General features: G+C 36.8%; 1 protein-coding gene across 1 annotated transcript in view; it reads left to right on the top strand.

The window, feature by feature from the left end:
- LOC149815182 (integral membrane protein (Protein of unknown function DUF92, transmembrane)) overlaps window positions 1–17,169 on the top strand; it is a 38,411-nt gene extending 21,242 nt beyond the window's left edge. Inside the window, exon 5 of the mRNA XM_089988773.1 lies at window positions 16,892–17,169. Within this exon, the coding sequence (XP_089844899.1) occupies window positions 16,892–17,023 (132 nt within the window). The 3' untranslated portion in view covers window positions 17,024–17,169. The remainder of the gene's footprint in view (window positions 1–16,891) is intronic.
- Window positions 17,170–26,795: the final 9,626 nt, after the last annotated feature.

Here is a 26,795-nt window from a genome sequence, read left to right as displayed (position 1 = left end):
TCGCAACACGATAAAATACCTTTTAGCGCATCCCAACGATGCAACGAACGCAACATGCACACCAAGGCATGAGCCCTTGAAAACCTATGCTTGGAATCGTCCGCGAGTCCGACAGTCTCCGAGGTAGGAGAAAGTTGCATACAAGGACAATAGGAGAATACTTCTAACATATATATATATATATATATGTATATATATATATGTATATATATATATATGCTTTTAATTCAAGGACGCAGTTTTGCGAATTCTTATCCATTTAAAATTTATGTCATTTACTTTGTCACTACGTTGTTACATGCACATGCTACTGCTTACGTCATTTATTGAGCCGATATACGATTTTGTACATCGTCTATCGTTTACGCAGTTTATTTAGTTCGATGTGTGATTTCACACATCGAGTCTTGCTTTATGTCATTTACTTGCCCCCGGGCTATTACGTGCACATGCTATTGCTTAGTAATTTATTTGGCCGATATACGATTTTGCACATCGTGCACTGTTTACACAATTAATTTAGTCGATGTACAGTTGCGTAAATCGTGCATTGCTTACGCAGTTTATTTAGCTCGATGTGTGGTTTCACACACGAGTCTTGCTTTATGTCGTTTATATTGTCGCCTACATCATGCATTGCTTACGTAGTTTATTTAGCTCGATGTGTGGTTTCGCACATCGAGTCTTGCTTTATGTCATTTATATTGTCGCCACACTGTAATGTGCACAGGGTTATATTTTGATATATACGTGTTATATATATATATTATATGTATATATATAACTTTGTAAGGTACGCAGTTTTGCGTACTCCTGCCTACCTTGCATTACGTTTGCTTTTAAAGACGCAGATTTACGCATGCTCGCCAAATCTTTAAAGAAAAAAGGATTTTTATGCGAGATTTCAATGTTTGTAATATTCGTTGTTTCAAAAAGCGAAAATGAATATCTGGCGGTTGCTTATTCGCAACCAAGTCTTTCCTTCAACCCTGCTTAGCCCTAAGAGGTATGTACGGTCTTTTGTTTTGATATCTAAAAATGACTTGGATATCCCCGGCCTAGAGCACGGGACTTTGAGATTTTCTAAATAAGATTGGGGCTTCTTTCTGAGAAACCGATATCCCTTTCATCGTAATGGTACTATCAGACATGCGCGACATATTAGTACTACGATGATTGGATGAGAGGTTTATGGTAACCTTGTACGTGCAAATGCAATGATAAAATGGAAATCACATAAATGGTTATGGTCGCCTTCACAGGCAAGATGCTCGAGCATGTTTAAAAAGACCAGAGGATGTAGAATGGGTCATCAGTTAAAATAGAACCTGACATACCCATTTGTCTATTTGGTTTCGTCAAGGGAGAGGATGAGATGGTACAAAAACTCTGATGGAAAGGCTCTTAACAACTGCGCTCCTCGAGTAACAATTGAATCGGTGTCTCCAGTCATCAGAGTTAGAGGATGAAGCTATCGAATATTATCCTAGGTGATAGACCCCATAGACTTCTGCAGAAGTTTGATGCATCCCTTGTCATGAATGCCGCCTTTGGGGAATTCTCTCTTGGTCACTGGCCATCTCCTTTGGAACAGACTTAGCTAGTTGCCCGAGGTATCAAAATACAGAGAATAACAAACCTCCGGGCAGTCTCAGTTGTTTTTATGTTTCTCCTGTGCGTACCCTCAGGACAGCTAATATCGAAATAAAGTTATCTTGTTCATTTTACTTATGTTAAATTGCATATCACGAATGAAACATGCATGTGTTAGCTTTGTTCTAAATTGTTATATCTATGCACCTACCAGATTTTCATCAATCTGACCCGTTTTATGGGTATAGGTGATGATTAGGTCGGAACGACAGGCGATGGCGCGATGATGAGATGACATCAAGGTCCTACTGTTTTTCTGGTATTTTGTTCCTGAAACATGTCCCTTTTTGTAAATTTTGTATAAGGGTTTTCTTCAAAAAATTTGCTTTTGTATAAACTCTAAATTATCAAAAACCTTATTTTTTTGAATCTATATGGTTTCAATGTTTGTACAGAGATGCGAATCTATTGCGTAAAGGAAGGTTCGCTGTAATGCACCCAAGTTCTATTGGCTTGTTATTTCAAATATCATTTTTCGTTGAACTGCTATTTTAAAACTATGAGAAAGGAAGGATTACAAGGCTTTTCAAATTTTTCTCAAAGTTACAAGTCTGGGATTTTGGGGCGTTATAAAAGTAGAAAAAAAAGACGAAGCAGAAATCAGACCTGATATGAATCAGATCTGATTAGAAACGATCAGATTCAACTTATGATTTCGATCTGATTAAGAAAAACAGGTTTAGGACTTTAGAGGAAAGGATACGATCAGATCTGGAATGAATTGGTTTAGATCTGATTAGATTAATAAAGTAGAGAAGAAGAAAATGATTTAACTTATCTGAAAGAAGTATATGTTGTTCATCAGCAGTTTTTGATTTGATGTGGGCGTATACTCGAACCTACTCTGATACTATGAGAAGACGTGCAACCTGTAGAGAGATATGCAATAGAATGTCAACCAAGAGAATGGGAGGACATCCCACAGGATTAGGGTTCTCCTCTTCTTATTTTAAGTTATTTTGATATACAAAAATACCTTTGCTCAAATACAACATATACAAGTATACTCTGTTATAACTTGAAAGACTAAAATACCCCTACTTGTGAACATGTCTATTTTTAACACTTGTCTGTAGCAGGAGTGGATTATGGTTGGACATTTAACCAACTTGATGTTAAAAATGCCTTCTTACACAGGAGACTTGAAAGAAGAGGTTTGTATAGAACAACCGCAGGGATACACTAAAAATGATTTGGTTGAGTATGTGTAAACTTAAGAGGGCTATATATGGCCTAAAGCAGGACTCTCGTTCCTAGTTTGAGAGTTTTTTGTTGAAAATAAAGAGACATGACTTTTGCAAATATTCACTTGATTACTCTTTGTTTATCCACAAAGGTAAGGGATATATGACTGTTTTGCTAATATACGTGGATGACATCATTATTACAGGGAGCTCAGATAAACATATTTAGGAAATAAAAAAAAAGTGTTGAATAAACGTTCTAAAATGAAGAATCTTGGTCGGTTGAAATACTTCTTGGGAGTTGAGGTTGATAAAAGAAAAGATGCTCTAGTCTTAACTCAGGATAAGTACACTATGGGTCTCTTACGCAAAACATGTATGTCTAATTGTAAGCGTTTGTTAACTCCTATCCCAATACACCAACAATTGAGTGTTAATGATGGGGATCTATATAGTGATCCTACTGAATACAGGGGTATTGTTGGCATATTGCAATAACTTACCTATACAAAGCCAGATGTTGTACATACAGTGAATCAGGTGTCTTAATTCATGCATCAACCAATAACTACCTAGATGAAAGTAATGAAGTGAATTCTTAGGTATTTAAAAGGCACCCTAGGGGATGGTTTATTATATAAGAAAAGAGATATAGAGAAGATCTCATAGTTATGACCTATTCTGATGTTGTCTGGGCAGAGGATCCAGATGAAAGAAAATCAATTTCAGGTTATTGCATATTTGTTGGAGGTAATCTTGTTTCTTGGTCTATTCATAAACAATGAGCTATAGCATGATTAAGCACAAAAGCTGAATATCGAGTCATGGCGGAAACAACGTCAGAGTTGATGTGGATAAGAAGTTTGTTACATGAGCTAGACAAGACAATCCCTAGTTCAGTTTTATTTTGCGATGATCAGAGTTCCATCAAAATCTCATTGAACCCCGTGTATCATAGAAAGACCAATCATATAGAAATTGATCAGTACTTCATCAGAATTAAAATTAAAGATGGTAAGCTTGAAGCCAAATTCATCAGTTCAAAGTGATAAGAGGTCGTGCATCGAGTATGGGAGCTGTTGAGAATAGGTGGTTTTAAGTAGAGTTATCTTTCATTAAGGTGCTTTTTTAATTTAGTTCTTTATAATGGGGCAGTATTGTAATTAAGTCTTTAAGCCTCTCTCTATTTAACATAGAGAGAGGCCCTAATCGAAATATGAGTTCTGAGGTTTTCTTTGCAGCCGTCTCTCTCTCTTCTCTCTCTTTCTCTCTTCTCTCTCTCTCTCTCTCTCTTCTCTATTTCTAGGGTTCAGCCCATCTTCTACATGGTATCAGAGCTGTACCGATCGTGGGAGCGTGATCGAGCGTGATCGTGGGAGCGTGATCGTGGGAGCGTGATCGAGTCTGATCAAGGCTCGATCGAGTCTGATCAAGGCTCGATCGTGGAGGCCATCAGATAATGGAGGCCACCAGATCTATCAACAGATCTAATAAGTAAAAGGAAAAATACCTAATCAGGTCAGCGATAAATTTTTTTTTCTGGATCTGTTGACAGATCTGATCACGCAGTTGGTCGTGGATGCTTGCTGTGAGTTCGCAACTTCTTGTCGTGGATGCTTGCTGTGAGTTCGCAGCTTCTTGTTTTTATCATTTCATGACTGCCTACTGTCTCGGTTTCGTGGCTACCTGTTGGGAGTCTGATTACTGTTGGTGATTTTACATATGGTTGGGGGGCCTGTTTTGTGTATCTTGATACCGTGGTTGTGTGGAGTTTGATTGGTGCTGGTACTCTTTGCACTGAAAATGTTTTGAGTATCGTGGCTGTGTGGAGTTTGATTGGTGCTGGTACTCTTTGCACTGAAAATGTTTTGTGTATCTTGATATCGTGGCTGTGTGGAGTTTGATTGGTGATATCGTGGCTGTGTGGAGTTTGATTGGTGCTGGTACTTCCTGCTTATTTTTTTTTCTCCAGCAATCCAACTCTTAGTGGTGTTGCTCGGGAAAAATTAATGACGTATTGTCAAACTGTATATGTCTGGGGAGTTGCCCCTGTTATGGAAAGTTTTTTCTGCATATGCAGAAGTCGTGTTAGCTGTGAATCACTGAAGTGCTGAATTTTCTGTCTGCTTGTGGGCTGCTGCTCACTACTGTAGTGGGGTTTTTTTATTTGTTGTTCGTAAGTGAACAACTGCTGGTTGGAATATCAGTTGGCGTGTGGGTGTAACACGCGGGGTTTTTTTTTTGGATAGTGTGGAGACTGTCCAGTTTTTTTTTCCTGCAGTATGGCTGAAACTTCGAAAGGTGATTCAAAATTGGAACATATGGGAGAATATAAGGCATTTGCCAATCCCTTTTCGTACGGCTCGTCTGTGAGGTTAAATGAAACCAACTATGCCAGGTGGTCCAGAACATTTATGATGTCGGTATCTGGACATCGTAGAAAACATATCTTGTTGGAAGATGGACCCACTGAAAAGGTGGGAAAATATGTTACTTGGGATGAAGATAATGACATAGTCATGTCATGGATTATGAATAGTGTCGAACCCCATATTGCAGATGGTTTAATTTATTATAATACCGCCAAACAGATGTGGGACAATCTTCGAGATACATACTCACAAGAAACTAATGTGAGTCGTATCCTACAAGTCGAACAGGAAATATACAATTTACAGCAGGGAGATCAAACCTTGGCCCAGTACTATGCCTCCGTAAAAGCTGCTTTTGAAAGACTTAATGCTCACAGACCTCTCTGTTGTTCGAAACAAAAGGATCATCAAGAACAAACTATGGTTGCTAGGTTTCTTACAGGTTTATCTTCAGAATTTTCTGTTGCAAAAGTCCAAATGTTGACTGGGTCGGATGTGCCTACTCTTGCTGAGGCATATAACCGTCTAAGCAGACTTGCTATATCTCTTCCACATTCTCAGCCTGTGACTCAGTCTTCTGCCTTAGTTGTCTCATCTGGTTATGGACGTGGAAATCTTCATAACATCAGAGGACGAGGTCGCGGCCGAGGTGTGGGAGGCAGAGGAAAGCTTCAATGTACATTCTGTGGAAAATCTGGACATTTAGAAGATCGTTGCTGGGATAAGCATGGCCGACCAACCTCATCTTCATCAAAGTCATATACTCCTAGGGCTAATACTACTTCTCTCGAGGCAACAAAGGCACAAGACAATATTTCTGCAAGTGACAATAGTATAACCCTCAGTCGTGCTGAATATGATGAGCTGATAGCTCTTCGTCCTTTGAGCTCTACCTCTCCTGTTGCTGGTGTTGCCTATTCAACCGGAAATCTTCTTCATCCGACTGACAGTAAGTGGATTATTGATTCTGGTGCATCCAGGCATTTGTGTGGAAATTCACTTGTTTTTCAGATCTGAAGGATATTAAGGCTCAGCTTGGAGTCTCATTAGCCGATGGGAGTACCTCCCCGGTTGTTGGTCAGGGAAATATTTCTATATCCTCCTCATTACAATTGAAAAATGCTCTTCATGCCCCAAAATTTTCTCAGAGTTTACTTTCTGTGAGTTGTCATGTAAAAGAACAAAACTGTAGAGTAATATTTGATCCAATGGGTTGTCATTTTCAGGATTTACTGACGGGGAAGAAGATTGGTGGCGGCTATGAAGAAAATGGAATCTACTACTTACATCATCCAATGGGTAATGTGCATGCAGCAGTGGACCATTCATTTAGTCCTGTTCAGTGGCATCGTCGTCTTGGTCATCCTTCATTGTCAAAGCTTCGTTCGGTCTTTCCTCAGATTCCCTCCACCACATCATTTCAGTGTGAAGCATGTCAGCTGGGCAAGCATCATCGAAGTTCATTCCCTTCGAGTCAGAGTCAGTCTAGTAATAAAGTCTTTGAACTTCTTCATGCAGATGTATGGGGTCCTAGTAAGATTCCTACTAGGACTCAGTGTCGATACTATCTAGTTATTGTTGATGATTTCTCTAGGTTATCATGGGTGTTTTTAATAAAGGAACGATCTGATGTTCCAAATATTATCAAATCTTTAATTCTTGAAATAAAGACTCAGTTTGAATCGAGTGTCAAGATTGTTCGCACTGATAATGCTCTCGAGTTTAAATCAAAAAGTCTGTTACAATTTTACCATGATAGTGGCATCCAACCCCAAACTTCCTGTGCCTATTCATCTCAACAAAATGGGGTGGCTGAGCGAAAACATCGTCACCTACTTGATATTGCCAGGACCATTATGATCCAATCAAATGTTCCTGCGTTATACTGGGGAGATGCAATTACAACTGCTTGCTATCTGATCAACCGCATGCCTTCCTCTTCTGTGGGTGATCAAATTCCAATTCATATCCTAAAACCCAATACCCCTCTTTTCTCCCTCTCGCCCAAAGTGTTTGGATGTGTTTGCTTTGTACCCAAACTTGGTCCTGACCGTGATAAATTAGCTGCTCAAGCTACAAAGTGCATATTTATAGGTTATCCCAAAAATCAAAAGGGATATCGATGTTATGATCCTACTTCTCGCCGAGAGTATGTCAGTGCGGATGTGTCTTTCTTGGAATCCACTCCATATTACTCTAATACTGGTTCCCCGCTGCAGGTTGATCCAGCTAAGTCTTGCCCATTACCTATACCCCCTTTTCCCTTGGAATCCGTGCCCTCATTCCCGAACCACACTTCATCCTCTTCCAGATTTCATAATCCTCCATTGGTATATGTGCGTAGAGATCCACCTCCTCAAGTGCCTCCATCTTCTTCCCCTGAGGTAAGTTCTACTGACAATAATGATCTTCATGATGATGATAACAGGCCGATTGCTCTACGAAAGGGGACACGACAATGTACTTTATATCCCATGTCTCGTTTTGTCTCTGAAGCCCGAATTGGAAATCAGATGAAATCTTTTATTTCAGCTTTATCTGCTGAAGTTATTCCTCGGAACTATCAGCAGGCCGAGATTCATACTCACTGGAAGAGGGCTATGCAAGAAGAAATGGATGCATTACTATCTCAGCATACTTGGGACCTAGTTGATTCCCCTGCAGATGCTGACATTGTTGGATGCAAATGGGTATATGCGATAAAGTACAAATCTGATGGTTCCATTGAACGGTACAAGGCCAGATTAGTAGCAAAAGGGTATACTCAGACATATGGTATTGATTTCTTTGAAACCTTTTCTCCTGTTGCACGAATGGGTACCATTCGCCTTGTTCTCTCAGTAGCTGTGCAGCATGGTTGGAGCATGTCTCAATTAGATGTGAAAAATGCATTTCTATATGGGGACCTATCTGAAACTGTTTACATGCAACAACCTCCAGGATTCGAGGTTGAGGGGGAGTGTCAGAAGGTGTGTAGATTGAAAAAGGCAATTTATGGCTTGAAACAAAGTCCTCGTGCATGGTTTCAGAAGTTGTTTGAAGTAATGTTAGGTTTTGGCTTTAATAGGTCAGCAACAGATCATATACTATTCATAAAGAAAACTAGCTCTGGCATAGTTGTTATGGTGGTATATGTGGATGACATCATTCTTACAGGTGATGATGTGAAAGCTATTGAAGCCACAAAGGCTCATCTTCACAAACACTTTGTTACAAAAGACCTTGGTTCACTCAGGTATTTTCTGGGTATAGAAGTTGCCAGGAGCCGTGAAGGGATGGTTTTGTCTCAACGAAAGTATGTTCTTGACTTATTAAAGGAAACAGGAATGTTGGGAGCTAAACCAGCAAATATTCCCATGGACCATAAAGTTCAGTTGGTTGAAGAATGGTCAAACCTGGTTGATAGCAAAAGCTATCGCTCCCTAGTTGGGAAACTACTGTATGTAACTGTGACCAGGCCAGATATTGCTTTAGCAGTGAGTAAAGTCAGTCAGTTTATGGACAAACCTACTGAGGTACACTGGAATGCAGCTATTATGATTCTCAGATATCTAAAATCTTCTCCTGGAAAGGGGTTATTGTTCAAGAAAGGTGGACCTCTGGATATAGTGGCCTATTCTGATGCTGACTATGCAGGATCTGTAGTAGATAGAAAATCTACCACAGGATTTTGTGTGTTCCTGGGAGACAACTTAATCTCTTGGAGAAGTAAGAAGCAAAATGTGGTTTCGAGGTCTAGTGCAGAATCAGAATATCGGGCTATGGCCCAAACAGCTGCTGAATTGATGTGGATTCGTACTGTGCTTCTTGATCTCCAGGTGAAGGTTTCTTCTCCCATGACCATGATGTGCGATAACGAAGCTGCAACATATATAGCGAACAATCCTGTATTTCATGAGAGAACAAAGCACATTGAGGTTGATTGCCACTATGTAAGGGATATGGTTCAAGCGGGTCATATCACTACCCAATATCTAAAGTCGGAAGACCAAGTTGCAGATATGTTCACAAAACCTCTTGCCAGACCAAATTTTTCAAAATGTTGTGACAAGCTGAGCATGATCGATATCTATGCTCCAGCTTGAGGGGGAGTGTTGAGAATAGGTGGTTTTAAGTAGAGTTATCTTTCATTAAGGTGCTTTTTTAATTTAGTTCTTTATAATGGGGCAGTATTGTAATTAAGTCTTTAAGCCTCTCTCTATTTAACATAGAGAGAGGCCCTAATCGAAATATGAGTTCTGAGGTTTTCTTTGCAGCCGTCTCTCTCTCTTTCTCTCTTCTCTCTCTCTCTCTTCTCTCTCTCTCTTCTCTATTTCTAGGGTTCAGCCCATCTTCTACAGGAGCGTTTGGGTCCAGATCCAAGCGTCTGATAGATCCAAACTGCTCACTTATATTGGTTTTCAACATGTGCTATATTCTTTTCATTAATCAGTGGCATTATGTAATATTCACATATTGTAAATCATGTTATATAAGTAATCATGTTAGGGTTGAGAGGGGTTAACGTGTGCAGCCTCCTCTCTTTTTCCTGCAAGTCTCTCTCTCTTCTCCTCTTATTTTCTGCAGAATAGGGCTGCGGTGGAAATCTTTCATGGTATCAGAGCAAGGTTCGGCTGTCTTGCCTGAAGGTATGCCCAAAGAGATCTTATTCAGTCAATCCAATGGTGGGTGCTTGTTTCTCTTCATTCTCCTTCTATTCCTATTGTTTCTTTCTCTCATCACCTCAGCTTCTTCCTGCTCTTATCTTAAATTAGTTTTTGTTTTCTTCTCAAAACCTAATATTCCTGTGCTGTCATTAAGATTTGCCTTTGTTTGACGTCAAATCTAATCGATTTCTGTTTTGGGCTTGACGTCAAATCATTCAACCCTTTTTTTGTTGTGGACATCTGATTTATTCTCTGATCTGATACTCTCTTTATTCTATGAATTTTTTGTTTGCTTATATTTCTACCGTGGATATTTGATTTATTCTCCTATTCCTATTGCATTCTATTTGCTAGCAGGTTGAATCAACAAAACTTCTTTTCTACTGTCTTCTGTCTTCTTAACTGTTTTCTCAAAACCAGTTTTTTGTGCCTTTTCAACCAACAACGTAAGATCACGTATATTGGTGTTCTTCGTGCCTCCTGTTTAAACATCGACCAGACGATCTGTTCATTTTACTACTGAGACTGTAAAAAAAAAATTTGTTGACGGGCATAGGTTTACAAATTGTTTGAACAGCTCATTCACTTTGTGTTGCTGGTTGAATATTTGTCCTTTCAATCTTTAATGGATTCCTCTTTTACTCAAAATGGTATGTCCTCGAGCTTTCTTCCCCATCTCATTTCTGAAAATCTTAACCATTCTAATTACCTGACTTGGAAACGACAAATCACTCCTTTCATAAGGAGCCAAGATCTCTTTGGGCATCTAGATGGTTCTACATTGGCCCCACTACAGTTTATTTTGCAGGAAATTAAGAATGAGAAAGGAGAGACAATTTCTTCTAAGCAGATTCGCAATCCAGAATATACTACATGGATGAAACAGGATCAGTGTGTGGTTGCTTATATCACCTCCACTCTTTCTCAAGAAGTGTTAATCTCCATCAAGGATGGCCTCACAGCAGAACAATTATGGGCAACGCTTGCAGAGACATATTCTCAAATATCAGAGGCTCGGGTTCTTTACTTGAAGAAGGAATTTCAGAATGTAAGTAAGGGCTCGATGTCAATTATGGAGTATCTCAATCGTGTTAAGACCATCTCAGATCAATTGGGAATAGTTGAAAGTGTGATTTCAGATAAAGAAAAGGTTCAACAAACTCTTAGTGGACTTGGACTAGAGTATTACGCCTTCACTACAACTCTTGAGGTCTTACCTGTGTTGCCCACTTTTGGAGAGCTACAAGCCAAGCTATTGCAACATGAGATGAGTATGAAGCAACACTTGACAAGCAGTGGTGACCAAGGTGGGAATTCACATAATGTGTTGGCTATGGACACATTACCTGGACATGGATGTGGAAATGCAGGATATCAAGGAGGAAGAGGGCGTGGTCGGTTTGGACAAGGGGGGTGTGGTATTCTTCCTACACCTAGTACTCTAGGAGGGTTTCAGTCAAGGGGTCAGAAGAGAGTTCTTACCTGTTTCCAGTGCAACAAAAAGGGTCACATAAAAGTAAACTGTTGGTTCAATCCCCAAAACAAGGATAAAGGAGTTCGATCCTCAAAACAAGGATAAAGGAAACAAAGCAGAGAATAGACAAATAGGGTAGAGCCAAAGGGCCTCACCAGATAATATACAACAATTGCTAATGACTGCACTGTCAAACATGACGATCAAGCAAAACGAAGAAGGATAATGGTATGTTGATTCAGGGGAAGCCACCCACGTGACGAGAAATGTAGGTAAACTGTCTGGTCTATCACCTTATTTCGGTAGAGGGAGTATAGTCAATGGTGATGGAAAAACTCACCCCATTACTCATATTGGTAGTGCACACATTCCTATGTCATCTTCTTTGTCCTTGTCTAATGTTGTCCTTGCTCCAAATATTAAAAAGAATATTATTTCAGTTTCTAAACTTGTTGACAATACAAATTCTTCTATCGAATTCACTCCCTCCTTTGTGTATGTCAAGGATCTTCAAACGAAGAGGACGTTCGCTAAGGGGGAGCGACAAGGAAACATGTATGTCTTCAAGGAGCCTCTTGCCAATCCTTCATCATCTTCATTGGAGTTAGCCTTGGAGCCAAGTCATCCTTCATCTTCTTGGTCATCAGTTCATAGTTCTTGTCTTCAGTCAAATGTTGATAATTCTCTTCGATGTAATAAGCCAGATTTATGGCATGGTCGGTTGGGTCATTGTAGTCGTGTTTTTATTGAAAAGCGTGTGTCACAGGGTCTTATTCCAGTGTCTAGTTTGTCTACTGTTTTGAATGTCAAGAAGTGTCCAAGTTGTGAACTTTGCAAAAGTCATGTGCTTCTTTTCAATGTTCTGAATAAAATGGCTTCTGAACCTTTTGAGCTTATATGTTCTGATGTATGGGGACCAACTCCCATTGATTCTTTATCCGGTTCTCGATATTATGTCCTGTTTATTGATTCCTACTCTCGATATACTTGGATTTACTTCATGAGGCATAAATCACAAGTGTTCCAATTATTTCGAGAATTTCATGCAATGATTCAAACACAATTCTCGTCTAAAGTTAAGCGCTTCCAATGTGATGGTGGGGGGGGGGATATTCTTCAGATGACTTTATTGCTTTTCTATGAGATAATGGAATAACTCAGCAAGTTTCCTGCCCCTACACTCCTCAGTAGAATGGAGTTGCCAAACGTAAACATCAACATATTGTTGAAATAACCATGAGCATGATGCATGATAGTAATGTGCTCACATCATTGTGGACAGAAGCTTTTCATACAACTGTTCACATAATAAATCGTTTACCCATGTCACTCTTGGAGTTCAAATCTCCATATTACACTTTGTTTGGGCGTCATCCTGATTACAGTGAACTATGGGTGTTTGGAAGTATATGTTATATCCATATTAATGCTTCATTGAGGAATAAATTTCATGACAAAGCTGTTTAGTGCAAATTTGTTGGATATGCAGATGAGTATAAGGGGTTTAGGTGTTATGATCCTGCAGCCCGACAAATCAAAATCTCTAGAAGCGTTGTGTTTGATGAGAAAAATTTTGGTACGTTTGTAGAACCTTCACAGTTAGTTGAAGTGTATGACCCATGGATGAGTGCTGAATTATTCGCAGAGAACACTTATGGAAATGAGATCAACATTTCATTATCTTGTCCTTCGGATGATATAAAAGATTTGCAATCTAATGCAGAGGGAAAGGATGACGCGATGCCTCATCGTTTTTTAGAATTTTTATACACTCGGCGAGAAGGGAGTAGGAGTTTTGAAAGTGTTAATAATAGGAGTCAAGAACATCAATAGAATAGGAGATCTGGGAGGACACGACATCCCATACATAGATGGGTAAGCTACGAAAACTTCTCTTTGGATTTTAAACTTTTCATGACTCAAGCTGCAAAGCAAGATGAGCCTGTTTTCTTTGAGCAAGCATCTCAATCCTGAAAATGGATAAAGGCAATGAATGAAGAAATGGATGCCCTACGTGAATGTCAAACTTGGAAAATTGTTCCTAGGCTTCAAGGAAAGAATGTAGTAGGCTCCAAGTGGGTTTATAAAATAAAATATAAACCCAATGGGAGCATTGAGCGTTATAAGGCGAGACTCGTGGCCTGAGGATTTACACAACAGTTTGGTGAGGACTGCGATAAGACATTCAGTCCTGTGGTTAAAATGGGCACTATTCGAGTAGTAATATCTTTGGTTGTAGAACATGGGTGGAAATTAAGTAATGGATGTTAAAAACGCATTCCTTCATGGTGACCTAAAGGAAGAAGTATACATGGAACAACCTCATGGATATGTAGAAAGAGATCCTCGGCTATGGGTTTGTAAATTGCAGAAATCTCTCTATGGTCTCAAACAGGCCTCGAGATCGTGGTTTGACAGTTTTTCTCTCAAAATCCAAGAATGTGGATTTTGTAGGTGTGCCCTAGATTACTCCCTCATTATTTTCAAAAGTGAAAATGTAATCACTTTATTGCTCATATATGTTGATGATATTGTCATCACTAGGAGTTCAGAGAAACATATAGAGGAAGTGAAGACTCTTCTAATGATTTTTTTTAAAATGAAGGATCTTGGAGTCCTTCGATATTTTCTTGGGGTAGAGGTTGACAGGCAGACCGACTCTCTTATTCTGCTGCAACAGAAATACACTCTTAATTTGTTGAATAAAACAAGTATGACGAATTGTAAACCTGTTGGGACTCCTAGTGTTTTAATCCAGCGATTAAGTGCAGATGATGGAGAGTTATGCATCGATCCCACTAGATACCGAAGTATTGTTGGGGCTTTACAGTATCTTACGTTTACTAGGCCTGATATTGTTTATGTTGTTAATCAGGTCTCTCAGTTTATGCATGATCCAAGAGAGACTCATATGGATGCAGTAAAAGGATATTATGTTATCTGAAGGGAACAGTGGGAATGGTCTTGTCTATCGTAAGAGTGAGGGAGGTAGGACAGGGCATACACTTATTACTTATACAAATGCAGATTGGGCGGGAGGCCCTGATGAGAGGAGGTCTACATCTGGTTACTGCATATTCATTGGGCAAAATCTTGTGTCATGGAGTAGTCACAAACAGAAAGTTGTGGCACGATCTAGCACGGAAGCTGAGTATCGATCTGTGGCAGCCGGTATTGCCGAAGTGACTTGGATTAGACATCTGCTTGAGGATCTTGGAGAAAGGGTCAATGATTCAGTGTTAATGGTGGATAATCAAAGTGCCATTAACATTGCTTTTAATCCTATTCATCACAGTCGCACAAAACATATTGAGATAGACCAACATTTTATCAGACAAAAGGTGGAGACTAAGGAAATCCAACCACTGTATGTTTGTACAAAAGAACAAGTTGCAGATCTTCTCACTAAAGGATTAACGAAACATCAGTTTTGGTTTCTCAAGAGCAAGTTGTTCATGGTCCAGGACCATGTACAACTTGAGGGAGGGTGATAAGAGGTCGTGCATCGAGTATGGGAACGTTTGGGTCCAGATCCAAACGTCTGATAGATCCAAACTGCTCACTTATATTGGTTTTCAGCATGTGCTATATTCTTTTCATTAATCAGTGGCATTCTGTAATATTCACATATTGTAAATCATGTTATATAAGTAATCATGTTAGGGTTGAGAGGGGTTAATGTGTGCAGCCTCCTCCCTTTTTCCTGCAAGTCTCTCTCTCTTCTCTTCTCTTATTTTCTGCAGAATAGGGCTGCGGTGGAAATCTTTCACAAAGAATCAGATTGTAGATTTCTTCACCAAGAGTTTGACGAAATGAAGGTTTTGGTATTTGAAGTCCAAGTTGTCCATGGTGCTTACCATGTATAAGGGCGGCTATTAAGAGATAACGATATTGGGTCTGAGTTTGGATCTGGTGATCCAAACCCAGATCCAATACAACAGACGTTACATTTGGTTTCCTTATTGTGTTGGGTTCGGTATTGTATTGGGTTTCTTTATTGTATTGGGTTTCCTTTATGTTGGGTTTTCAAACCCACTTGTATTATTCTCTATATATTGCCATGGACAGGTTCATGTTCCCTCATTGGGAATCGTGAAATAGAAGGAGGAGCAGCCTCTAATCCTCTGTCTTCTCTTCTTCTTTGTGTATAGTTTGGATCATAGTGAGGTACCAATTCTATTAGAATATGCATTGGGGAATGCATGACATATAATGGGACAAGAGGTCCCTGAAAGATCCATATAGCTGTTGGGAATCGGATTCCCAACAGCTATATGGTCCCAAGGACCATACTGCCCTTTACAAGACTCCAAAGGACAGAAAATAAAATATAAATAAAGAAAAATGAAAAGTCAGTTCTGCCTCTAATGGGCAGGACCTATTACATGTGCAGAATTACCAAAATACCCCTAGAGGGTATTACCTATTACAATGGAATAAAACACACACACACACACACACACACACACACACACATATATATATATATATATATATATATATATATATATATATATTTTAACAGTAGCATGCTGAGTTGTGAAAGGTTCAGTTCATTTGCCATCTTTAATGTGCGACATTACTGTCCATAACGTCAGTATAATCAAAATGTTTGGGATGCTTCAGTTTGTGTTCAATGTTAGAACACTAGGTGATGATCTGTCTCTTTGGGTCAATATTGTCCAGATTAGATTTTCAATTTCCTTTCATTGATCAAAGGGCCAAAATTGGTTGCATTACTCCAGACAAACTGGAGTTAAGACTTGAGAGCAAAGCCATCTTGTGGCACTTGGGTTTAGTCAATTTGCTGCTGTTATTGAACTAATCATATATATACCTATGAAAAACACAAATTTTGGTAAAAGTATAACTGGAATTATCTATGACCCCTTTTTCAGTAATATTATGCATATGTCCAGTTCTCATGCATAGGCCTGTGAATGGGTGTGATCAAGTCAGATTCAGTCATAAGTGATCCACTACTGCTGAACCAGATGGTTGTGATCATAGTTTGGTTATAAAACTAGTATAGCACCTTGAAGTGCAAAGGTTGATAGGGGTTTCCCAATCCTCATTCCAATGCATAGTCCCGGGCATTTTGGTTTGGGCTTAGGTTATAGTTGACTTGTTGGCAGCCTACTCATACACAGGATGTGTATGTCTTTAAACTTTTTCCCAACAAGCCATATTGAGCCAATTTCTGGAAAACGTATCTATCTCACTACTTAAAAATGTGCTGAACTTGAGCTTATGTAAACCAAATGGGGTTTTATGAATACAATCTAGTACATACTATACTACAAACTTCATATATAGAGTCTGATTCATAGAAATCATGTTTAATGGAGTATCTAAATTTTGATATACTTGGACTTGAGCTGTCCAACAGAAAGAGTAAATGGAAAGAGGGAAAGACCCGTATGAACCGCACACTAACACTATCTTTCACACTAATCACCATTTTATTTCCCAGCATTTGCATGTATCATCATAGTCATCTTCATCATAATTACTATTTACTTCTACAACTTAGTTTGATCTTTCATTTTTTATGCTGTATAGGTCGTTGGAAAGCCTGGTCCTACGGTGAAGAGGATAGCAGGTGTGAAGATTCTTGACAACAACGGTGTTAACCTTGTATCGGTGTTGCTATCAACTCTTCTCACATCCATCTCCTGTCTCTATGTTTTCTGAAATGTTATTGTGATTTTTACAATCCGGCACATAAATCAATTCTCTGAAGGGAGATTAGTTTCATTGTTCTATTATTTCTTTAGATGTTATCACCTTACAATTGATTTTAATCTTTTTTGGAGTAAATAAAGTTTGACTAGATGAAGGAACCGAGCTCCCTTTTTTGGAAGGAGACCAACATGGGCGTGTGCGCCCCTGAGCAACCGCCATGAACTGTTCAAGTAAATGATTGGATGCACAAAGAAATCCTAGAGATGTGATTAGATTGTGTGTTTGTAATTTGAGAGGCTGTGTCAATGGCTCACAATATACCAAAATTTTACTACTATAAAATTATGATTTTACTTTCTAAAACATGATCAAAGGTGTGATCCATAGCCAACAGATCATGATACAAACAACTAGGAGTCATTAAATTGCACAGTTGTTGGCCTCAGTGTGCATTAGCATGTGTGGGCGCGTGCACACACACACACACACATATAGAACTAGCATAACTTATGGTTTCACTTTAAATTTATATACAGCTGATCAGAAATAAAACTAACCTCTTGATCAAGTTTGAGATATCTTATTAACTACTTTAATCTGTTGAAGTTTATTTGAACATGATGTTTTGAACCATTTTTAAGCCATGCTTATCTTCATCATTCGCAAGCAGTTGATTTTTCACCTTCTTAATATTTAAATCTTCTGAAATGTCGATGATGATTAAACCAGCTAATATACCCGTTAAATCATGCTAAACACATCTGTATGACTATAGAGACCTAACATTTAGATGGCTCGAGCAATGCAAACAAGAGTGTGTGCCACCTTATAGTATTGTGGTTTCACATTACAGTACTCTCTCTCTCTCTCTCTCTCTCTCTCTCTCTCTCTCTCTCTGCATGCACATTTTCATAATTTTTTTCCATATTTTTGAACTTTAAGGCCACGTTTGGAAGCTAGAAAGATGTAGACCTCTACAAATGAGTAAAATGTTTATATGAAACACACTGAAAAAGATTCACATTTTGATAGAAAAGACTCCTCCAGTGGGGGTGAGGAGTCTTTCCTATCAGACTTTTTTTGAGCACCCCATCTCTCGCCCCTCTTTCGTTTGTAACAGGAAGGTTGTATCTCTTGCCCTTTCTCTTTTGTTTGCAACCAGAGATCGTAAATTTTTTTCATGCACAAACAAACAAGCGAAGAATTCTCTTTCATTTCCAGCCTATTTTTCTTATGCTACGCAAACATGCAAAAAAATTTCTTTTGAAAAACTTATCATATCAAAACTTCTCATAGATTTTTTTTCTTTTTCTATAAAAGTTTTTCTCGCTTTCAAACGCTCCCTAAATGTACAAATATGTTCTACATGGTTAAATTAGTGGAGATCGGCTTTTGAATAATCTGATTTTACCACTAGATGGGCAGTCTAGGTTCAAATCACATGAACCATTGCAAAAGGACGTAGGTTGGCAGGCATAGTCCAGCACGACCAGGTCTCTTATTCTGAGTGTGGTTGCTCCATGCTCCGTAAAAAAAACACATAAACAAGGGATTTTAAGAATTGAAGAATCAACAGTCTATTTTTTCTAAAATTTAAAATATTAGAATATTAATTTTTTGAAGAATATGAACCAAAGGCCAGTTCCTAGCAAATGGACCATGCTAGACACAATCATATGGTCAGGTCAGATTGTCGGCAAACATCTTTCACCTATAAACAGCACTCAAATCATGCATGTCTAGGATGCTCACAGTTTACACCTACCCTTCTCTCTCTCTCTCTCTCTCTCTCTCTCTCTATATATATATATATATATATATATATATAGAGAGAGAGAGAGAGAGAGAGAGTTGTCAACAATTAAAAAAGGTATAGTTGTTGGTGCTTTTGCATAATCTCACACTCTAGAGGTGATTATCATTCTTTGCCCACAAAGAGCATGATTTGGATCCAATTAATTTGACAAAAAGTTGTTTTTTTAATTGGAATTGTATGACAAAAATGAGGTGTTTCTTAAAAAAAAACTTGTAATTTTAAAAAATTCATTGATATCTAAATTGCAAATGTTTAACATTAAAATGACCATTTTAACCATCACATGGGCAAATTTCTTCTAGATTTGCTAATTTTCTCTCAATATGTACCAAAGTATTGTATTCAAGATCTTTGACAGACTTTTGCCACTATTTTTTTTTACCTAAGAAATGAAGGATTTCAAAAAAAAAACTAGATAGAAATATATTTTCAACGACATTTGATTTATTGGAAAACGATGAACAAATACTGAGATACCCTAACAACATTCCTAAAACAGGAGATGAACATGTAAAGTTATGCTAATCTCGATTATTCTATATTATTTTTTGTCTACTTGCATCGAAAATTCAAAATAAATAAATAAAAAGACAGAGACACAACAAGGTGTTAGCTTTTCAATGCCACTAAAATCACCTTGATTTGATAAGCAATAGGGGAGAAACATCTTTTGAAAGATATAATATTTGATTAGTTTAGTATGCATAACATGTTTCTTTTATGGGTTTGTAACTCAAAAACGAGATCCCTAAAGGTGTTTTCTTTTCTGACTTAAAATAGAAAAGTTACGTGCCTATGTCTCATGTTTTCGATGACAAATTAGAGAGATATACATCTGATAATAGTTTCTTGTCCTGCATAAAATATGTGAATTTGTTCTTAAATATGCAAACTTTCTTCTAAATATGTGAATTTCCTCCCAAATATCAAAATGTCTTCTTAAATATATGAATTTTCTCCCAAAAACATGTAAATTTATTCTCAAATATGCAATTTTTTTCACTTAATGCAAATTTTCTCCTAAATATGTCATTTTTTCTAAATATATGAATTTTATCCTAAATATGTTGTTTTTCTCTGAAATATATGATTTTTTTCTTAAATGTGTAATTTTCTCCCAAATAAGCAGGTTTTCTCCTAAATCTATGATTTTTCTTTAAAATATTTAGGAGAAAATTGCATATTTGAGATAAAAATTACATATTTAGGAGAAAAATTTTATTTTTAGAAGAAAAATCACATAAGCATATATAGGAAAAAAATTAACATGTTTAGGAGAAACTTTGGTAGAAAATTCATATATTTATTTGAAAATTTACATATATTTGAGGAAGTTTGCATATTTATGAGAAAATTTGTATATTCACGTATTTTATACAAAATAATTTCTATTCTTAGATCTGTATCTCTCTTATTCTATGTTACAAACTTGTATTTTTATAGTCGTTGGATAACTGAGGCATAAGTTTATAACTTTCTTGTTTTGAGTCATAATCGAAGACTCCTCAAATGTTCTCATTTTTTAGTTTCAAAATAGGAAAAGATCAAGGTATTTTGATAGCGTTGAAAAGCTAACATCTTGATTTGTCTGTCTTTTTTATTATTTTTTAATATTTCTAGCGCAAGAGCAAAAAATAACATAGAACAATCAAAATTGGTACAACCGAACCTATTCATCTTCTATTTTAGGAATGTTGTCGAGGTTGTATCTGAGCGTTTGATTATCATTTTTCCGATAAATCATGTGTCATTGAAAATGTATTTTTGTGTAGTTTCTTTGTTATTTTTTATATTATTCTAAAATTCTTTATTTTTTAGGTAAAAAATTAGTGGTAAAGTCTGTCGGATATCTTGAATGCAATACTTAAACACATATTCAAGAGAAAATTTGCATATCTTGAGGAAATTCACCTATGTGAAGGTTAAAATGGTTATTTTAATACTAAATATTTGTGGCTTTGGATATCAGATGAATTTTTAAAAATAATAAGATTTTTCAAAAATCACATCATTTTTGTCAAACACTACCATTATTTTTCATTTTTTTAATCAGGTAGTGTTGTGCCGTATGTTTTTTCTTTTTTTAATCGGAAAGTGTCGGTGCAGTATAGACCATTGAACTTTAGATCTCTTTAATATCTTATATAAATATTAAAAAAATATGTAATCTGGTGCATGAGCTATCAGATTCATATTAGGCAAGAAACTAGTTCAAATATATTTTTTCAAAACTGGTAACGAAGGTGTGTTGGAGTTGGTTTGAACTTCACGTGACGACTTTATTAAATTAGTCTTATCTTGAACCAATTCATTTGAAGCGCGGATCAGGTCACGGGTACCCGGGTCACCCGGATACTGTCCACCCAAGAGATAAACAGCATCCAACCACCATGGCTCTATTGCTTTGCTATCAACCGTCCATTTTAAATGCTTTAGATTCCACTGATCTAAAACTTGGACGACTATGATTTTTTTTGTAGCCCATCTACAAAGTAAGCAATGTAGATTTGGTGGTTAGATGAATCCGGGCCAACCGTCAGGGGTACCCTTGACCTGATCCCCACTCCAATTCATATGCAAGCCTAACTGAAAAAATGAATCGGAAAAGCAATTGGGATGAAAGGAAAATTGTCAGATGAACTGATGGGAACCGCAGCTTGGATTGGAAGTTGATCAGAGCTCCAACATGATCTGACCTGAGCCAGATCCATGATCCATCTGATGTTGATCCAACTGGTTCCAGTGGTGTGACCCAGGTTTGTTTGAGTGGATCCAGTGAGCATATAATGAACCTTGGTGGATCCAATCCGTTTCCATTTTGCGTGTTTTGTTAGATCCTAAAGCTGAAAAGATCCAAGCAAATTCCGGTACATAGTTTTAGTGCTCGATCCTGGTCTCTGCATCTCTGATTCTTCATAAGCTTGATCTGGACCTGGTGTTATCATCGCAAAATTTTTAACTTTTGCAAATCAAACTGACCTTTGAAAAAGTTTTTGAAAATAACTCACCTCCGTTTTTAAAATGCGGGAAAATTCCATAGAATGGGACTCGCCTGTCGGTACGAGGTTCAACCGTTCCTGCCACCTTTAACAAGGGTAATTGAACCAAGGATCAATCTTATGCTCTACTCTATTCAACTTGTCTAAATCATATTCTAATTTCTAAATGCACATAGAATCAGGCATGTGCTATGAATTTTCAGAAAAATGCACATTTGAAAACATGATATTTGCTTTGAATGATTGAAATATAAAATGTAAATCTTGGAAAATCATGAATTGGGATTTCAAATATACTTCTGAAAGAAATAAAAATCGATTTTGAGAAATTCTTGACATTTGGTGAAAATCGATTCTGAGAGACTTGGTTTCTATGAATTCAAACTTGGAAATTGAAATTCTAACTTAGAAAATTTGAATTTGGAACTTGGGAAATACTTGAAATATCCTTTGAAATTCAATGTCTTTGGGAAAATCGATTTTGCTATAAGACTTAGGAGATTTTGAGAAAATGAACTTCTTTGAATTGAGATTTTGAAATGGAATTGACAAATGCATGAAATGAATGAATATGGATTTGAGGATTTGAGAAATACTTTTTGTATTTTGAGAAATGCAGTGCATTTTGAAGTTAGCCTAAGAGTGTAGCCTGAATGTGGCTAATGTGAAGATCATAAATCTAAGTATCATTCATATTCTGACTATGACCATAAATACAAATTCCACCAAGTTTATAAACTTCATAGAAGCTAGTGCATGTGCCATTCGTGTAGACCATGGTGAATTTGCAAAAATATGCATGAATCATCATCCATCACATATTAAAATTATAAAAATAAGCTATATGCAATGCAACCTAAGCTAAGCAGGAAATATAATTTCTTATTCCAAAGTTTAATTACAAATTACATCACTATTGAAATTTAAATACATGGAAAATAAAGTCTTCAATGTACCTGCAAAACTAGAAAACTTTGTTAATGAAAATATGTTGGCTTTTCTAGATTTATCCAACAATATCAGGAAATTGTTGGATTTTGCTAGATATAAGCCTTTTTGCCATGGTTCCCTTAAATCAAAATGATAAAGTATGAAATAAAATTGAATAAATAAGGAAGATAAAATATGAAATTTCGAAATTGGGGTCCAAATGACCAAAATACCCCTAATAACAAGACTATGGCCTTGAAATTAGGGTTTTTAGAAAGATATTTTGATAAAATGCAAGTTTTGAAATTTGAATGTAATAAACTAAGCTAAATATGATGTGACATGCTTAAAAATATGAAAATTAGGGTTAGGGATTTCGAAATTTAGGTCAAATGACCAAATTGCCCCCGATAGCAAGACTATGGCCTTGAAATCAGGGTTTTTAGAAAGATATTTTGGTAAAAATTTAGGTTTTATGCACTAAATGAAATCAAATGAGCACAAAATTAAACCTAAAGCATCCTAATATGATTATGAACATGATTAAACCCTAAAAATATATGCCTATACACGAAAATCCAACAATATCACAAAAACTGTGATTTTAGCAGTGTTTTTGGATCTTTCAGGAACCCGATTTTGCAATTTGCTCAATTCAGCCATCAAATGGATTCCAAAATCCATAAATATTGGTACCTGCACTTGTTATAACCTTAATATCGAATTGTAATTATAAAAATAAATTTTTTTGACATTAAATTAATCCAAAAATTGCATTAAACCCTAAAAATATGCTATTTTTGACCTAATTCACCAACCAGTATCAGTCCAAGACCTGAACCAGGGGTCAAATCTCCATGGAAATTTATGAAATTTTACAGAGACTAACTAGAAATAAAAACAGAGATTTCACAATTTACAAATCGGAAAAATCATCTCCGGTTAGGGAGAAACCCTTCCGGCAATCTGAGCTAAAATATATCACTCTTAACAGGGATTAAAACAGCTATTCCAGATTGAAAATACAAACATAAATAGCAATTCTAAACAAAAATCTCTGACATTTTAGTGGTGAACAGTAGACAGAAAAATAACAATACTCACTTTTTACATATCTAAAATCGGATCTGTGGTTTGGGATTTATGACTAACACAAGTCTGATTAGGGTTTTGGTAAACCCTAACGAGTTTTAAATTTAAAAACCGATTCTCTAAATAGGTAAAAATACTAAACAGTGATCAAAAAATCTGAAACTTTCACAGCAGACAGATCTACTCAATGTGAATCCATAGCACTTTACAGATCTAAAATCGGATATAAGATGAGAGAAATATCATCACAGCAAGTTACCTTCTTGATTTTAACCACGATTTTAAAGCTTTAAAAACCCGATTTGATGTCTGATTTTTTTGACAGGGTTCCCGAGATCCAAAACCTCTGATTTTTCTACAGTAACTCAATAACTTATGCATGCATCACATATAAAAAAATCAGAAATAAACAATGAGTGCTTTAATCCGAAATAACATCATCTTTACTGTTCTAAACCTAGAACACACAGAAATTTAAGAAACTTGAAAAACCATGCATTAACTAATGTAAATAAATAAAATAAACTATAAAACAGTAAATAAAACTTGTTTCTATGCTATAGAATGTAAAACAAACATGAATAAACCATAAAAATAAATTAAAAACAGGAAATCAATGGCTGGAATTTGATATCACCTTTAAAACATAGATTTAACCCATTAAAAAGGGTAAATCATATATTTTATTGGTTAATAATGCAAAGAATCATGTTAAAATCAATTCTAAGGGATTAAAATCCCTGTAAATCATCCAAAACAGGGTTAGATCACCTTCTTGGACCGTTCTTGCTGGTTCTTGATGGTTCTTGAGGTGAAACCATGGTTGATCTTCCATAAGGAAGGGTGTCCAAGCCTAAATCTAGGTTTAAAGCATTAAAAAGCATTAAATAAAATAAGAAAAGTGAAAAGTTCATACCTTGGAGTTGCAGCAATGGAGGAAGGGCTGGAGAAAAGAGAGAAGCTCCAAGAATCCAATAAGAGAGAGATGGGGAAAATCGACCCCCTATGGCCTTCTATTTATAAAAAAATTTTAGGTTAAAAATCAAATGTTTTAAAAAAAATGGACTCTTCTAAGGGGGGGCGATTTTTGGGTGGAAAGACCTAACTACCCCTAGCCTAAATTATCTAAACTAATGCCTAATTAACCCCTAGACTTTCCTAAAAAATCCCCAAATGTAATGCCACTTGGCATTTTCTACATTTGGCTTTTTAAAACACCTTAAAAAACCTTTAAAAACACTAGTTTTAAAAACTAACTTTCAAAATGAGTTTTTCAAAATGGTTTTGACTCTTCTAAACCTCTAACACTAACCAAGACATCAACTAACCCTAGTCTAGCCCTGACTTACTCGAATATGGCGCCACCCCGAGTGGGCCCTACTTGAGTTTTTCAAAAAGCGATTTTAAAACTTGAAATTGAAGGAGTTTTCAAAAGATTTTCAAAAGTAAACTTAAAATTAGGATTTTCGAAATGGCATAAGGTCCTAACTGAGTTAGAATTCCTCTGGATATGGTGCCAACTGAGTGGGCCCACATCGAATTTTGAACATTTTTGAAATAAACACTGAAAATGGCTTTGAAAAGGGGTTAAAATCAGTATTTGAAATTCAAGATCTTTGAAAATAGGGTCTCAAGCGAACTGGAACTCCGGGTTAGAATCCTGAACTCTTAGGACTCTGAGATTTTAGATTTTAAAAGCCAAATAAAAGAATTTTCAAAAGATTTTATCAAGAAATGATGAAATAAGTCAGAAAACACAGTCAGGGTTAGACTCCTAACTTGACCGAACTCTAAAATAGAGTCCTGAACTAACTGGACTCTGTAAAATGACCTAAATTTTGAAAATAATCGAAAAAGACTAAAAATGGAAGTAAAACAGACTTAAAAACAGACTCCTGACTGGATTAGGACTCTGAGACAGAGTCCTAATCAGACTGAAACTTTCAAAAATTTGAGAAATTTGATGAATAGAGGAATTCAGAAGCGACACCACCTCAATGGGTCTCATCTGTGAATTGAAATCGATTAAAATTTGAATTTGAAATGAATACAGATTGTTTCCTTGAGAAAATATTTCGAAATATAAAGTCCTGGGGTTGGAAAATGACAGAGTATTGAATAAAAACCCGGGTTTTGAAATTGATTTTGAAATAAAGCTTTAAAATTCAAATCTGGATTGAATGTTTTGAAAACAGGAGTGTTGGATCTCGAAAATGAGATGGGATGACATGCAATGCTATGTAATGACATGTAATGCTATGCAAAATACATGCAATGATATGCAATGATCTGTAATGACTTATGAAATGGAAGTACTGAATGAGGGTGAAAATTTGGGGTGTTTACAGATGCCCCTCTTTGCTACTAAGCCGGTTGAAAGCCGAGCTTAGTGGCAAAGAAAACACACCAAATTTGGACTATAAAAATGCCCCAGTTAGATGAATCTGACTGGGTATGAAAGAATTTATTCAAATGATGATGATAGATATGAAATGAAGAATAAGGAGAAAATTTTACTTCGAAAAGAAGTGAGATTCAGGTTTTGCCCTTAACCTGGATGGGACAGGAAATACCTCGTATGGAACGAAGCTCAGGCTTAACCCTTAACCTGAAAGGGGACGATAAATGAAATACCTCATCAAAATGAGGCTCAGGTTTAACCCCTTGACCTGAAAGGGGATGATACCTCGTGGAAAAATGAGGCTCAAGCTTAACCCTTAACCTGAAAGGGGACGATATACGGAATCCTCAAATGAAGAAACCATGATGGGACCTTCGAATTCTGCACAATAAATCCGAGAGGGGTTTGCAAAAGGAAGAAAGGGGGTTCTCTAAAGCTTGAAAAGGGATTGATCTTGGACGTCTCATTGCTAAGACTGAATGGCTTTTAAGACAGATGACCTTTTGCGGAAAATTCAGGTTTAACCCTTAACCTGAACAGGAA

The sequence above is a fragment of the Nuphar pumila genome, chromosome 15 (genome assembly GCF_984573655.1).
Source record: "Nuphar pumila chromosome 15, dmNupPumi1.hap1.1, whole genome shotgun sequence".
Lineage (NCBI taxonomy): Eukaryota > Viridiplantae > Streptophyta > Magnoliopsida > Nymphaeales > Nymphaeaceae > Nuphar > Nuphar pumila.
The sequence above is the reverse complement of the archived record's forward strand: the minus strand, read 5'-3'. Positions and strand labels throughout refer to the sequence as shown.